The sequence below is a fragment of the Gigantopelta aegis genome, chromosome 7 (assembly GCF_016097555.1).
Source record: "Gigantopelta aegis isolate Gae_Host chromosome 7, Gae_host_genome, whole genome shotgun sequence".
Classification (NCBI taxonomy): Eukaryota; Metazoa; Mollusca; class Gastropoda; order Neomphalida; family Peltospiridae; genus Gigantopelta; species Gigantopelta aegis.
In genome coordinates, this window is record NC_054705.1 from 1128236 (window position 1) to 1144215 (window position 15980).

The 15980-nt window shown below is 39.2% G+C and overlaps 2 protein-coding genes across 2 annotated transcripts; one reads left to right on the top strand and one right to left on the bottom strand.

Moving 5' to 3' along the window:
• Positions 1–234: 234 nt before the first annotated feature.
• Positions 235–4072, bottom strand: LOC121377798. The gene is made up of 3 exons (XM_041505896.1): positions 3858–4072; positions 1929–2001; positions 235–592 (listed from the first exon to the last, which is right to left on the bottom strand). Exons 2-3 carry the CDS (start codon positions 1998–2000, stop codon positions 299–301), a joined length of 366 nt encoding a protein of 121 aa, XP_041361830.1. The 5' UTR covers position 2001; positions 3858–4072; the 3' UTR covers positions 235–298.
• Positions 4073–12754: 8682 nt separating this feature from the next.
• LOC121377156 (uncharacterized protein K02A2.6-like) lies at positions 12755–15715 on the top strand. Its single transcript, XM_041505059.1, has one exon. It carries the CDS (start codon positions 12755–12757, stop codon positions 15713–15715), a length of 2961 nt encoding a protein of 986 aa, XP_041360993.1.
• The last annotated feature ends 265 nt before the right edge of the window (positions 15716–15980 follow it).

A 15980-nucleotide genomic window follows, 5' to 3' on the forward strand; every position in this document is an offset into this window, starting at 1 on the left:
ATTTGATGTTCAATACTGTAAGACTTGAATGCTGTCCATAGTGTTTGCAATGGATTCAGTTGCCACAAAGTTTTTGGATACTGGTGTCATGGTTGAACCAACACTTTTTCTCTTCCTGTCATCACATTTAATCATTTCAGGTAGATTTTCATCACTGTCAGAATTGTCAAAGTTCCTTTTTTTACCCAAAAGATAACACCTGAGGTGTTTCACATGTAGCCTGTTGATGTCTTCCACTGATTCGCTTGTATGCATCAGCTGCGTCCCATGTACATCGCTGGATATGTCAAAGACAAATTCACTGACAGTGCCATAGCAGTTCTTTCCATCTGGAGAAGAAAGGCAATTTCTTGTGATTCTTCAGGTTGGATAGTGTGCTTTTCTCGTCATCCGAATCTGATGGGTATTTCGACTTGGATGCTAACTTCATGCGACTTCTTAGGTTTTCAATCAGGGATAATTTCCTCTTGTCGTTTTCAGTTTCAGATTGCTGTCTATTGACAAAAGCCTTGAGAGCTACCCTGTCACCCTTGCTAGGAAGGTATTCCTGGAGATCCAAATCACTCATTTCAATGATTACATCTATGTCAATCTGAAAAAAAAGAAATAATGTACCATTTTAACATTGCTAAAAATCATTCATCTGGTTTGCGAGAGGTAATTTTTGTAATCGCAGGAATTAAGAAAGCTCTCAAGAAGAAGAACAAGATTTTCATTTGACTCCAAATATCTCAAATGAAATTACACAATGTTTTATTTAGAAGTATATTGCATACTTTTTAGAAGTATATTATTGCATAACAAACCAGTAAAACAAAAACAGTAACAAATGGGCGAATTATTTACATCTACTATTGCAGTGCTTAGGTTTAAGACAAAATAAATAAAGTAAAGTTGTTGTTTTTAATGACACCACTAGAGCACATTGAATGCTTTTTAATCATCGGCTATTGGACATCAAACATATGGTCATTCTGACATTTTTTTAGAGGAAACTTGCTGCTGCCACATAGGCTACTCTTTCTGATAAGCAGCAAGGGGTCTTTTATATGCACTTTCCCACAGACAGAACAGCACATGTCACGGCCTTTGATGAACCAGTTGTGGACCACAGGTTGGAACGGAAAATAGCCCAAACTGCAAATGAGTCCATTGAAAAAGATTGATCTGACAATCGACCGTTTCACAGGCGGACACGCTACCGCTTGAGCTACATCCCACTCCTGCAGGTATAAAACAACACTGATTATCAAAAACAAGTTTCTATTCAGTAAAGTATGAAGATAACGGAATAATGATCTTTTTTTCTAAGATATTTGATATTGTTGGGATAAGAGAAATAGGATATAACTTTAAAATAATATGGGATCATCTTTCTTAAATATTGTAATTATTACTTTAGAATTTTTTATTTTATCAGGAAAAATCTAAGAATTTACCAGTTGGTTTATTAACAATGTTACTTAGTCAATTACCATTATTTCAGGTTATTTTTATTTTGTTTTTGCAAATTTGATGATACCTTCAAATCTACAACAAAGATTTATGGGTAGATTATGTACTAGTTTCTTCACTGTACATTCCTCTACGTTTACCCTCTGAATACTCGAATGCATGGCATCTTAAAAGGTTGACAAGGCAGAAGAATAATAAATGATGGTTGCCTGTGTATTTGGTTGCCAACATGGTATTACATCGTAGGCTTAGGCCAGTGTTCAAGATTAACGGTATCCCGATATCCCGGGGATACCAGAATTTAATTTTGGATACCAGACTTTAAGAACCCAGTATCCCACCGGGATACAATATAATACTAAATTCTCAGGTGGAATACCAGATTTTGAAATGTTAGTATCCCACTGGGATACTGGCCAAAATTGTTAATCTCAAACACTGCTATTAGGCCTTAGATTCTTCCTCATACGCACCTTATCTGCTTCCATTTTATTAACAGTTTCAGGTGGGATTCCCCTGCTTCTCAGGAAAGTCTGCAGAGACATTCTGGAATGTAAAATTTATAAATCACAGTAAATATAATATAGTAGAGAAAGCAGGATAGTCTTCAAACATCTTTGAGAAATGTGACATTTTATTAATAGACAGATGGATAAACTGACACGATGCACAGATGAAACGTGGACTGATCTTGACCATAAACATTGATTTAATAAAGACAATTAAAAAGTCAGTGTTCTAGCTAACAATAAATATAATGTAATGCGCCAGTCACGTTTTTGGCTACCTTGCCCCAATTTCATGTTACCCTGCCCTGAGGTTGTTCACAGTGTATTTCTCTGACAGCTGTCTATTTGAGGTCTATCACTTATGGGTGTATACTACCAAATCAAATCCCATAGACGACAATAGTAACATATGTGGCTAAAACTCCTACCTGCAGCGTGTCAATCAACATAAACACCATGGATATAAATACTACCACCAATCACACTTAAGTGAATCAGAAAAAATTGGGGGTCAAGCTGCTCGTTTCTGAGATAACGGGTAGTGTCTATGACTACCATAGTTCCACACAAAATTCGAGTACTTTTTTTTACAGGTATCCCATACATGTTTCAAGCACAAGGCTACTTGACACATTGGTACTAGATGAAATAAAATTGCATATATTTTTACCCAGATGAAACTATTATTTTTTACACCCAACACACTCACATTTATACCCAATCACAGGACTTGTGGTGTTCACTTCTCTATCAAAAGTTGGGTGCACCTCCAACTTTGACTCAGGCGGAAGTTATTTGGTTTAGTACTACCTTATGGGGTGCCAAGTATACAAATCAGTTATTTAAAGACGACGTATGCATCCCTTTGGAAAGATATCCTCATTAATTTTGCAATAACTAAACATATATGTATTTATATATGCGTTTGTGTGTTTATGTGTGTTTGTGTGTGTGTGCGGTTATGGTTATATGGCGTCGGGCATATGGTTAAGGACCACACAGATATTAAAAGAGGAAACCGCTGTCGCCACTTCATGGGCTACTCTTTCGATTAGCAGCAAGGGGTCTTTTATATGCACCATCCCACAGACAGGATAGCACATACCATGGCCTTTGATATACCAGTCGTGGTGCACTGGCTGGAACAAGAAATAGCCCAATGGGCCCACCAACGGGGATCGATCCTAGACCGACCGCGCATCAAGCGAACATTTTACCACTGGGCCCCTTCCAAATTAGCTGATTGGGGAGAAAATAAAGGTAACATTTGAAGACAAGTGGCTGCTTGATAAAACGTTTTATGTGAAACAGACACAACTTTTGCCTCACTCGCCCCCGGTTTTATTTCAATAGGGTTTTTTTCATTATTAATATTGTGTTAATTATGTTAGCCAATAACCAAGGATCCGAAAGGTACTAGTTTCGAAAAAAAAAAAAAAGAGTTGACTATAGCCTGAGAAATCAAGTGTTGACCACCTATCTTCCGGTCTCCAAGTGGGACTAGCCTTGTTTTCCAATTTCACAAACCAGGACATGCCGGACCCCCTGATGGAGAAACCTCTGTCTGAGCCGATTGGGGAAACTGTCAAAGTGTAATTGGGAAATCGGCAAATCTTAATTGGTAAAAAGCTCTATTCCTAATTGGGAATCCAGTTTAGGGGAATAGGACCGGTCACCGGCCCCAAATTACATGGTAGCTTAATCCCTGCAATGGGTTTCTCCAACTATTAACATTTCATGGATAATTTGGCAAATTTTTCCACTGACACCCGATATAACATTTTTCCGTTTGTTCGGAGGTGTCATAAAACATTTCATTGATTCATTCATTCCATTGACTTAGAAAGTCTCAGGCATGGCATACTTATATCACACTCTTGACTTAAAACTTACACTGCACAGATAACCTTGGTTTGATTGTGTTCAAAGTAAGCAGAACCATGGGCCTGACTTATCACTCCAGCTCGCAAAACTGAAATAAAAAATGTTTAAAGTCAGACAAATTTAACTGTTTGTAAATGTATGTTTATTAAAGTGACAGTGTCTATTTTCCTATCTTTTATTACCGGTATGTTTTACTAAATTGCAAAATACAAGCAAAACTGCAGTTTTAATAAAAATTAATCGTGTGTTGTTTTCTATCAACGAATATTATTCACTGCCAATATCCAACTCTCAAATCTCGACGACATTTTCTCTACGTTAAATGGCAAAAGTGGTCTGCTATTTACAAAGAGAAAATGGCATCAAAATCTGAGCATTGTGTGTTAACAGTGGACGATATCTGTTGATAGAACAGACACACAAGTTTATTAAAACTGAAGTTTTGCTTGTTTTTTTCATTAGTAAAAGATATTTAAAAATAGAAAAACAGACAATGCACCTTTAACTGTATGTTTATTAAATCGCAATGACCTTGTTTCAATAAAACATACTGTACCATCCAAGCATTTTAATGTACATGTATAAAGTATTGGTGTATGATACGAAACCATAGCTCTGCATAAGAAAGTGTTCAAAAGATGTTTTGATAATGATCTGATGGCATGAGTTCTAAAAATCAAGATATCCTTCTCAAAAAATTAAAAGTTCATTTGATAAAAGTCCAAAATTGGGAATTTAAAAAAAAATGAATTTTGAGAATGTTGTGTGAAGTAAAAGAATGTTTGAAGGAGAGTGGGGCCAATCACAGACCATCAGTGGCATTGCAGATTCATCCATGACTCGTTTAGTCATGGACATAGTAAATGTATTTGGCTAATGCGGTAATGGTTCATCAACTTCCCCCTGCCAAATATAATATGTTGTTACAGCGGGTCGTCCTTATCCCCCGTAACAGATTTTAAACATCTTTCCCAAGTTAAATACAATCTACCTACTGACTGACTGTTGTGTGTTCCCAAGTTGAATATAATCTACCTACTGACTGACTGTTGTGTGTTGTTTAAAAACACAACACATTTCTTTCCTTTAAAGGAAGTGACATTTAAGGCATTTGGCCTGGTATGCATATTCAACGATATATAATGCACATTATTGCTTAATATCAATAAGTATAATCATATTGTTAATTAATAAAATGGTTAAATGTGACGGCTATTATATATAACGGGCGCGGCCATTTTGTACCATCCCAGTGAATATGCCCTCTGGCGAGCTGGTGGTTATGTAATACCTAACGTGTCATGTCAGGAACTGAAGAAACAAACACACCTGATTTTTGCGGATGCATCGCAATGTTCTGTAATAATATCCATCTCAGTAAGCTGACAACAAGTATATATTATTTTTCAATACAAAATAAACCACCATTTTCAAAGTATTGAAATAACTGTATTATGTTTTGTACATAAATTAACCCAAATACTGAAATAATAATCGGAGTGTTTCCTTGGTTAATTGTTCTTTTCTTTCCGTGGCCTGTACCTGTGGTTCCTGATTGGCAGGTGTATACTTAGACGGTCCCCAGACACTATGTCTAGACACACTAAAAAGATGTGCCTCTTTTATTAAGATCACAAAGTTTTGTTTGATAGCCGCGCGGACACCCCTCAAGTCATAATGAACATTATCAGCCGTACTGCTTTATTACTGTAAGTAATTCTGTAAAACCCTTTAAGTAGACTTTCCCATCTAAAATCACAAAACTGACCAATTACGTTGTCCCAAAGAAAAGAAAATTATCACTTGGGTATCGTGAGTGGTCGTTTTTGGTCGAACGTACCCTACCAATAGCCCTAATAATAAACTCTTTTTTGGGGATTTTTTTTAAGGAGAAAAATACTATAACTCCATTTCGTTCTATTGATGCAAATTGAAGTATATGTAGTTAAATAGTTTATTATACTATCAAGTCATTTATGTTGTTTTACAAGTCAGGTTGATAAAAGTGAAGCACCTTGTCGTAAATTTGAGCGTTTGTTTACACTGTGCTTAGAGGATTTGGACGGAGCTGACGTCACTTCGCCCCAAGCTATACCACCAGACGTCACAAAAACGAAACAAAATTGCTGCCCCCAGTTAGCAGGAATAAACATGGTTTTTTATTAACTCTAAAATTACACATTTTTCATTTGTTAAAATGTCAGTATGTATTGGTGGTCTGGGTATGCATCTTTCCAACACATAAGGCTCTTGTTTGAGTTTACCCTCCCTTTAAAGGTTGAATTAGCAGACTACGAAATCGTTAAGAAACCACAAAAACTTACACACTCTTTTTCGACATCAACTTTACAAATGTGTATGGGTTCAGTGTAACTTCTGGACCTGTGATTCGTCTCGTATCAACCTGCATAAATGCTTAGAGTTTACTTAGTAAAAAGAAATAAATTTAACACGTTTTCAACAACGGGTGCAGACATTAATTTTCATCGTTTGTAAATCCCTTCTATTTACAGTGCGCACTGGTAACTGCTATTTTCGTCCAATCCGTAATAAATGATTTACATTGCACTTTTAGTTACAGAGGCCTTAGACCAAATATATGAAGAATCAGCTTGAAGTTGATGACACGTTGTTACTCTTTGGCAATTTTTCTAATATGCATAAATCCAAAATGGCTGCCACTCAATCATTGGATATTTTATTTTTACCATATTTCCACTTTAGATGGAATTTTATGAATGAATGAATGAATGTTTAACGACACCCCAGCACGAAAAATACATCGGCTATTGGGTGTCAAACTATGGTAATGCAAATAAATTGGAATTTTATAGTCTATGTTTTGGCTTTTAATCATGACAAACCCATTAACACAAAATTAGTTTTAATTTGACACACCCTTCAATTTCACTTCAATTTAAATACCTTTAAAAACGTAAAAACCACATAAGATCATTTTAGTTGCCATTTGACACTCCATTCATTTCCATAAATCCAAGATGGCCACTATTTGAAAATTAAAGATTCTATTCTCACTATATTTCCACTTCTAGATGGATGTTTTTATTAGTCTAAAATGCTATTTCAATTGGGTTTTTTTATAAAAATAATTTAGTATAATAAACCTAATTAAACAAATTTAGTTACAAGTTAATTGTTCATTTCCATAAATCCAAGATGGTGGCCCACCAAGCTTTTAACATACCATTTTCTCTATATCTCCACTTTTAGATAAAATTACTGATGTCTAAAATGCCATTTTAATAAGAATAATAAAATTAACTTTAGTTATAATTTGACAAATCCTTCTTGTGCATAATACAAGATCTACTTTTGTAGATTCAATGTATTTGACTAAGTAGATATTAAATACTTGTTTTTAAAACACAGTTTAGGAAATGAATTCCTGACCATTCATAGATGAATGAATGAATGAACGAATGAATGAATGTTTAACGACACCCCAGCACGAAAAATACATCGGCTATTGGGTGTCAAACTATGGTAATGGAAACAAATAAGGTGATGATCAACATCAACAGAAAAATTCAAGATATAGGGCATTTCTTGTGATGCATCATCAAATCGATGAGCGGTGTCTTGGGGTAAAGACCACCGACGAGGTCTTGCCAGTCTGTGCTCGAGATGCAGTTCAGTTTGGCCCAGGCAACACCGCCTCTCGGGATTTGTATGGTACCGACTTGAATGCTGAAAGATGTGTCCAGTGGCAAATCTTCGTTGCTCTGGAGTACTTTCTCGATGTGTCCCAAGATGACGTCAGCATTCAGTTCGGATAGCGGTTGTAGGGGTACGACGATCGGTGAATTCAGGGCATCGTGATGGACGATCACACGTCCAAGGTCGCTGCCTTGTAGATCGATGGTGGCTTGTTCCAAAACGTCCTGAAACATGCCATACAAATCGTGGTGCAAATCTTTAAGCTTTTTTCCTCTCCACTGCTCGTCAAACTTTATGTCGTAGGTCGTGTCGACTGCCGATGTTTTCTTGTGCGTCCTCGTACCTTTCTTTGTAAACGTGTAGGGAGTAGATGGTGTTTCAGTGGTTACTGGAGCGGTAGCAGCAGCAACAGGCCCGATCCCTCCCACTTGATTGATGGTACGCTGGCGTTTCAATGGCGGCTCTGACGATGTAGATGGCAGTGGCGGTGGTGGCGACGATGGTCTCTGTGCACACTGTAGTCTATGCTTCATTAGATCGGGCATTCTTCTGAACGTGGCATTGCAAAATGAACATGGCAGACCTTTTCCCTGTTTAACGTCGTCGGCTTCTTCAGAGGTAACCATAGGTTCTTCTTCTGGTTGCCATTCCCCGTCGTCAATACAAATCCTTGCCAGTTCGTCATAGGATGGATTCCAGTGTTCGTCACACAGTTTGATCAGTTCCTCGTATTCCTCAGGCGTTAAGGGAGACCATAAGTCTTCAACCTCGGGACCCGGAGGAGTCTCCAACGCAGTGGCTTCTTCTGATTGTTCCATCTCCATCGCAGCGGCTTCTTCAGATTGTTTAATTTCCTGACATAGTAGCTCTATGAGCTTTAAATTCACGTATTCGTCGTTTTCCAGCCCATATTGTTTAGCCCAGGCAAGCAAGTCGTCGCTGCTCGTGAAAGAATCCACCGTGGCGTTGATGACAAAGCGATCCATCTAAAAAAAACAAAATACAGGCCTATGGGAGAGGGGGGTACTTTTAGGTCAGTAGTGAGGGGCATTATTGAGCAAAGACCCCAGGAATTATTTTTGTAACATTTAAAAATAACCCATTGGCACCCCTACTGGCTCGTAGTGTGCAGAGATACGTTTTTAGATTAGGGCAAAGGTGTTGTCATACATCAGACCTAGTGTTGTTTCGCATAAAATAGTACATTACATTCATGCTATGAACAAAATGTATGATTGGCGAAAACATGCCAGATATACATGTTTATTTGTGTGACGAGCAATTCCTTTGAAATTTCCGATCACAAGGTTACTATTTATGTACGTGCTTATTTACATTGTCACCTGAACTATACGTGTGTGTTAACGTCATCGACATCAGTAATAATAATTTTAAATATTTCATATATTATACCTTAAAAAAACACTAGTCTTGAGTATATATTTTAAATTGATATTTTAAATTATTAATATTGCTCGTCATTCTTTTATTTCAATATCACAATCTACTGAATGTAAAACATTTTTTTTATATATGAACACTATGAAAGGGGATTGTTTCAATGAACTGTTACAAAGTATAACATGTGACACGCTTAGCACTGATAGCAGTCAGAGACGGATCCCTGGGGTGTGCAACCTGAGGGGTGCTGTCGAAGTACTGTCTCTTTTGGAGGGAGAGGCCCCTGGTCACAGGGACCATGGTTTACTCGAATTTATTATAATATTGTAGGGTATCACAGGAAGTTTTTATTTTATTTATAAATAATTTGTCCCCTCCTAGTTGCTGCTTGGAAAGTGTAATTATGAAGAAAACAATTCTCATTGGGTCAGGGAGATTCAAGGTTTCTAGGTCACTGACCTAGTTCTTCAGTAGGTTACTGGAACAGCGATGGGTATAAATTCAAACACATTTTTTGTTACAACAGATCAAGATGGACACCATCAATAATAATGCGTAAGTTTAAAAATTATTTATGATATATACATTTTGATAAACTAATATATAAAGAAATATTTACTGCTTTGATTCTTTATTTTTGGCAAAATTACAGATAAATCATGTACAATTTATCATTTTAAAATCAGTATTGTTTGGTTCCAAATTATTTTTTACACCAAAAGTTCACTTAAAAAAATCCCATTCACGATAAAACTAATAAATGTCTTTTCTCTTTTTCAGAATCGATCAGTTTGACCTGGAGGGGTTTCTGGACCGGTGGAGTTAAGATTTTTGTTATAGCTCACTATCGTCCTAGTTGATTTTTAAAAACATTCTACACCATGTTTTATGTTCCACACGGCGATGTTCGGTTATTGATACAATATACACGGCTTTCATCAATGCTTGTATTTTTATGTAATCTTTTTATATTTCCAGTGACGAATATTATAATAATGTGGCGGCCACCACCACCACCACCGCCTCCACCACCCTAACTGCCGCCGTCGCCACCACCCCAACTACCTCCACCACCCTCACTGCAGCAGCCACTACATACCCGGTACTGAGAGGTATGTTAAATCCCCCAAAAAACACTGATATGTAAGTATGTCTACTAAAACACACACTACCTTACTGTTCTTGTAAAATCGTGCTGGTTTGTTTTTTGTTGCTTTTTATATAATTAAGAAATTAATATCCAGTGGATGATATTTGTCAAAGGGACGTCCGAATTAATCTGAGTGGGTGAGGGGATGTTCTCTATACCACTACAATGTCTAGACATGATTTTATAAAATGGTATTAAACTGAGTATCGTGCAATTATTACATATACTCTTCAAAAAAAGAAACGCAAAAGGGTACAAATGGGTTATAACTCCGATTTTATGTTTCCTACCGGTTCATGCTTTGTGAATATAAGGTCATTGCATGTCCCAAACACATTCCCACGGTTACATTCGATAAAACGCAGCTACTGTACAATAAAGTTCCAAAATGTGAATATTCGCAAAAACGCAGCCACGTGCAAACCATGTCACCACTGCACGTGCGTTGTCTGCACGTGCAACATGAACACCGACAGTATAAAAGTGCAGGGTGTTCGCTTGCCTGGCCTCTGTATCTGGCCGACAGTTGACAATCCAGGACATGCCACGTCTCAGTGAACCGCAGAGAAACAATGCCATCGGCCGACTAGACGCAGGCGAATCCAGAACGGCCGTTGCCAGGGCATTCCATGTGTCCCCAAGCACCATCTCCAGACTGTGGGACCGTTACCAGCAACATGGATCAACACGTGACCTCCCTAGATCCGGTCGACCATGGGTCACTATCCCCGGGCAGGACCGCTACATCCGGGTACGCCACCTTCGGGAACGATTGACTACTGCCACCTCCACAGCCGCAGCAATACCAGGTTTGCGCAGGATATCCGACCAGACCGTACGGAACCGCCTACGTGAGGTAGGAATTCGTGCCAGACGTCCAGTTCGAGGTGTCATCTTAACACCACAACACCGTCGAATCCGACTGCAGTGGTGCCAGATTCATCGACAATGGCCTCAACTGCGATGGAGACAGGTGTGGTTCAGTGACGAGTCCCGATTTCTGCTCCGACGTCATGATGGAAGATGTCGCGTGTATAGGCGTAGTGGTGAACGTTATGCGGCAAACTGCGTGCAGGAAGTGGACAGATTCGGCGGGGGTAGTGTCATGGTGTGGGCAGCCATCTCACACACTGGCAGAACTGACCTGGTCCACATGCAGGGCAACCTGAATGCACAGGGCTACATTGACCAGATCCTCCGGCCACACATCGTTCCAGTTATGGCCAACGCCAACGCAGTGTTCCAACATGACAACGCCAGGCCTCACACAGCACGTCTCACACGTCTTTCCTACAGAACAACAACATTAATGTCCTTCCTTGGCCATCGATATCACCGGATTTGAACCCAATTGAGCATCTATGGGACGAGTTGGACCGACGCCTCTGTGGTGTTCTATTGTTAAAGGGAGACAACTAGAGTTGTCGGTTCGAGTTGTCTGTTCGTCGCACCAACCATGCCTGAAATACGAGAGTGTACAAGTTGTTCGAATAAATCCGTTGAGGATGAATACCGAGTATGTCATCGATTGCTAATACTACATGCTGATGATAAATAAGTACATACACTCGACTCTACTACTACAATTTGGCGACGAGGATTAACGATTACCATGGGGGACAACGAAAACGGTTCTTTGCAAACTTTTCTCATTTCGGCACCTGCGCCATTTATGCCTGTTCCGGGGAAACAAGTAATTCCGTGGACTCAGTGGAAACGTATGTTTCTGAATTACCTACTCGCTTCAGATGCAGAATCGGCTACACCAGAACGAAAAAAAGCCATATTGTTACATTCGCTCGGAGTTGAAGGCCAGCGTATTTTCTATTCATTACCGGTAACGGCCGAAGACGCCGATAACCCGTACATTCAGGCTATGAAAACATTGGATAAACATTTTTGTCCGAAGGTAAATGTGGTTCCTGAACGATACCGCTTTAGACAACGAGCACAGTTACCCGGTGAATCGGTTGATTCCTACATTTCAGCGCTACGAGAGTTAGCTACGACTTGTGCTTTCCGAGATTTTGAGAATGAAATGTACCGTGACCAGTTGGTTGAAAAAACCAATTCAACGCGAATTCGAGAGCGATTATTGTTGGAGTCTGACTTGGATATTGATAAAGCAATGGAAATCGCAAGACATATCGAGAATGCAGTTAAAGATGCAAAGTCTATGTCTGCACCGACGGGAAATGACAGTTACACATTTAAAGGTGCATGTTCCAAAATTAACACACAGAAGAGACAATACAGTAAACCAAAAACTCGGAACATTCAGTGTTTCAGATGCGGATCCAATCAACATTTGGCGAACAACCCAACATGCAAAGCCAAGAATATGAGATGTTCATCCTGCAAGAAAATGGGACATTTGCAAGTTGTTTGTAAAAGCAAAAGTGCAGTTCGACAGCTTGAGTGTGAACAACCAAGTGATACGAGGGACCCAGCTTCGAAGTGTTGGCAACTGACAAAGCAAGTGCAAACAAGAAAGTAGTTCAGTGTGACATTTCTGTTAATTCTGTGAACTTAAAACTTGTTGTTGATACAGCGTCTGATGTGTCTCTTATGTCACTGAAACTTTTTAAGAAACATTTTGACACAAATGCAATAGAACAGTGTAAGGCTAGCATTACTAGTTATTCCAACCACAAGGTAGGAGTAATAGGTAGCTTTCATGCAATGGTTTGCTTCAAGGGTCAGGTTTCACAAGGGTCAGGTTTCACAAGGCACATTTTACATTGTACAGTCAGGTACCAGTCTACTGGGTAAGGATATTATTCAGACACTAGACATAGGTATTCATGGGGGGTCTTTGACCTGCTTTGCGACCCGAGGCAATGCAAGCTCTGATGAACCTACATCAGATTCGGTGAGTATCCCTGACAGATTCCCACAGCTGTTTAGTGATAAGATTGGAAAGGTTAAGGGCTTTAAACACAAAATCAAAGTGCGTTCAGATGTTAAGCCTGTGCAACAAAAATTGCGCCGATTGCCATTTGCAGTGCGTAATGCTGTTTCTGCCGAGCTGAAGAAATTGGAAAATTCTGATATCATAGAACGTATTGATGCAAGTGAATGGATTTCTCCTATCGTGGTAGCATGGAAAAAAGATGGCTCAGTCCGTGTATGCGTAGATTTGAGAAAACCTAATGAAGCCATTATAGAGGATAGGTATCCACTTCCTAATATTGACGAAATGATAAGTGAAATGCATGGTGCAACCCATTTTTCAAAGCTTGATTTGAAATCCGCCTACCATCAACTTGAATTGGTGGAAAGCAGCCGAGATCTGACGGCATTCATTACACATGAAGGTCTGTTCCGTTTTAAGCGTGTTTGCTTCGGTCTTTCTTCTGCACCATCATGTTTTCAAAAAATGATGTCTACAATTTTGTGCAATGTTCCAGGTGTTCAGTGTTTCATTGACGACGTGATTGTTTACGGCCGAACTAAAGCTGAACATGATCGCAACTTGAACTTGGTACTCCAGCGGTTGACTGATGCTGGTTTGACGTTGAATGACAAGTGTGAGTTCAATGTTCCATCCCTTACAGTTTTGGGTCATGTGATCTCGAAGGACGGTGTGCGTCCAAACCCTGATTTAGTCAAAGCCATTTCTGATGCACCTGTACCGACTAATAAGGATCAGTTGAGGTCTGTTTTAGGGCTCTGCGGTTACTATTCCAAATTTGTGCCAAACTTTGCAGCGCGTGTACAACCAATGCGATGTATTCAAACTGCTGAGAAATTCAAATGGACTGAAGAAGCTAACAAAGCTTTCAAGGACATTAAGTCTGCTATAGTTAACAGCCCTGCTCTTGCTCTATTCGATCCATACCTTGATATCATTGTAACTACAGATGCTAGTGGATATGGTTTAGGTGCAACACTCACACAGGTGAAAAATGGTTCAGAAGTTATAGTTGCATGCGCATCTCGCAGTCTAACTGCATTAGAATTGAAATATTCTGTGGGAGAGCGTGAAGCTTTAGCATGCGTATGGGCAGTAGAAAAGTGGCATACATATTTGTGGGGTCGTAGATTCACTTTGCGTACAGATCACCAAGCACTTGTGACACTGTTGAGTTCAAAAGGGACGGGTCACAAACCAATGCGAATTGCGCGATGGGCAATGCGGTTGTTACACTACACATATGACATACAGTACAAACCCGGTGTTCAAAATAAAGTGCCGGATGCACTTTCTAGATTGCCATTGTCTACAAGTAAAGACAAAATCCAGGATGAGGATGAGGCTGAGGCTGTGTGCCAACTTTGGTTTGAACATGTAGAACATAACATTGCGATAACCAGAGAACGTTTACAGCGAGCAACGTCTGAGAGCTCGATTTGTACTCGTATTTCCCAATACATTCAGAATGGATGGCCTTGTACAAAAACAGAAATTATTAATGATCTGAAACCATTCTTTCAGGTGAAAGATGAGTTGTCTGTACATGACGGCATTATTTTCCGTGGGGAACGGGTGATAGTGCCAGATGAACTTTGTGCACATGTGTGGAACTTGGCACATGAAAGTCATCAAGGTATAGTGCGTACAAAACAGAGGCTGAGAGATTTGTATTGGTGGCCAAAGATGGATATTCAGGTTACTGAGCTGGTAAAGTCGTGCATTACTTGTCAGTTGAATGACAAATCTGCTGTTACGCGGACAGCACCTACGCAGCCAGTACCACTTCCGAATGCTGCATGGAAAAAACTTGGTCTCGATTTTGTCGGGCCAGACTATTCTGCACCGCCTGAACGGCGATATATTATTTCCATGATTGACTACAGGAGCAAATGGCCAGAGGTAGCATTCGCTTCGGATATAAGTACCAAAACAGTGCTGAAGTTTCTTGTTACAGTTTTCAGTCGAGAAGGTTATCCCGACGAAATTGTTACAGATAATGGGCCTCAAGTGGTGTCCCATGAATTTGAAGAATTTCTACGACACAGAAATATAAAACACAGGTTTTCTTCGGTTTATCATCCGGAAGGAAACAGTGAGGTTGAACGTTTAAACAAAATTCTGTCCGAAACCATTCAGTCTGCAAGAATTCAGAAAAAGGATGTGAAAAGCACAATGGTACAATTTCTTGGTGCATATAGAGCGACTAAGCATGCTACTACAGGCGAGTCTCCGTCTTTTATGCTGCATGGCCGACATATGCGTACAATGCTTGACATTAAAGGGGTAACGCTTTATCCCAATCCATCTACTAGTACTGAGGTTGAAAATAGAGTGGCAGCGAAACAAGCTAAGAGCAAGGCATATGCTGATAAGCGGAAAGGCACAAAAGCGAGATTTTTCAAACCTGGTGACTATGTTCGCATAAGAAAACCATGGCATGTCAAAAAGGGTGAGAGCAAATTCACTGCACCGATAAAGATTGTTTCTCAGATTAGTCCTTTTACTTACAAAATGGAAAATGGTTCAAATTGGAATGTTAAATTTCTTGCTCCTTTTTATGGTAAAGTACCTAACCAGTTTGATGAGGGGGAAGATGTGTGGTTTGAAACTCAGGTACACAATCACTTTGAACAAAACCATAATCCAAATATACCACAACGTGTTAGAGAACCCAGAGTTCGCAGATTACCTGCATGGACCAAAGACTATGTTATGAAGTGACATGGTTAGATTTGAAGGGTTGAATTGCAGGTAGACAAAAGGTTAATTGAAGTGTTCATTTAACTGAGGGCTTAAAGACTAGTTAGTTTTGAAAATGTTAACATTAATATGGTTTTGCTATTTTAATAGTCAGCTGTTAATAGTCCATAACACTGTCTACTGTTTTATTTCTTACTCAGAATTATCTATTGTTTGTAAGTTTAATTTCAGTTAGATATACCTTGTGAAAGCAATTTTCTTAAGAGAAGGGGAAATGTGGTGTTCT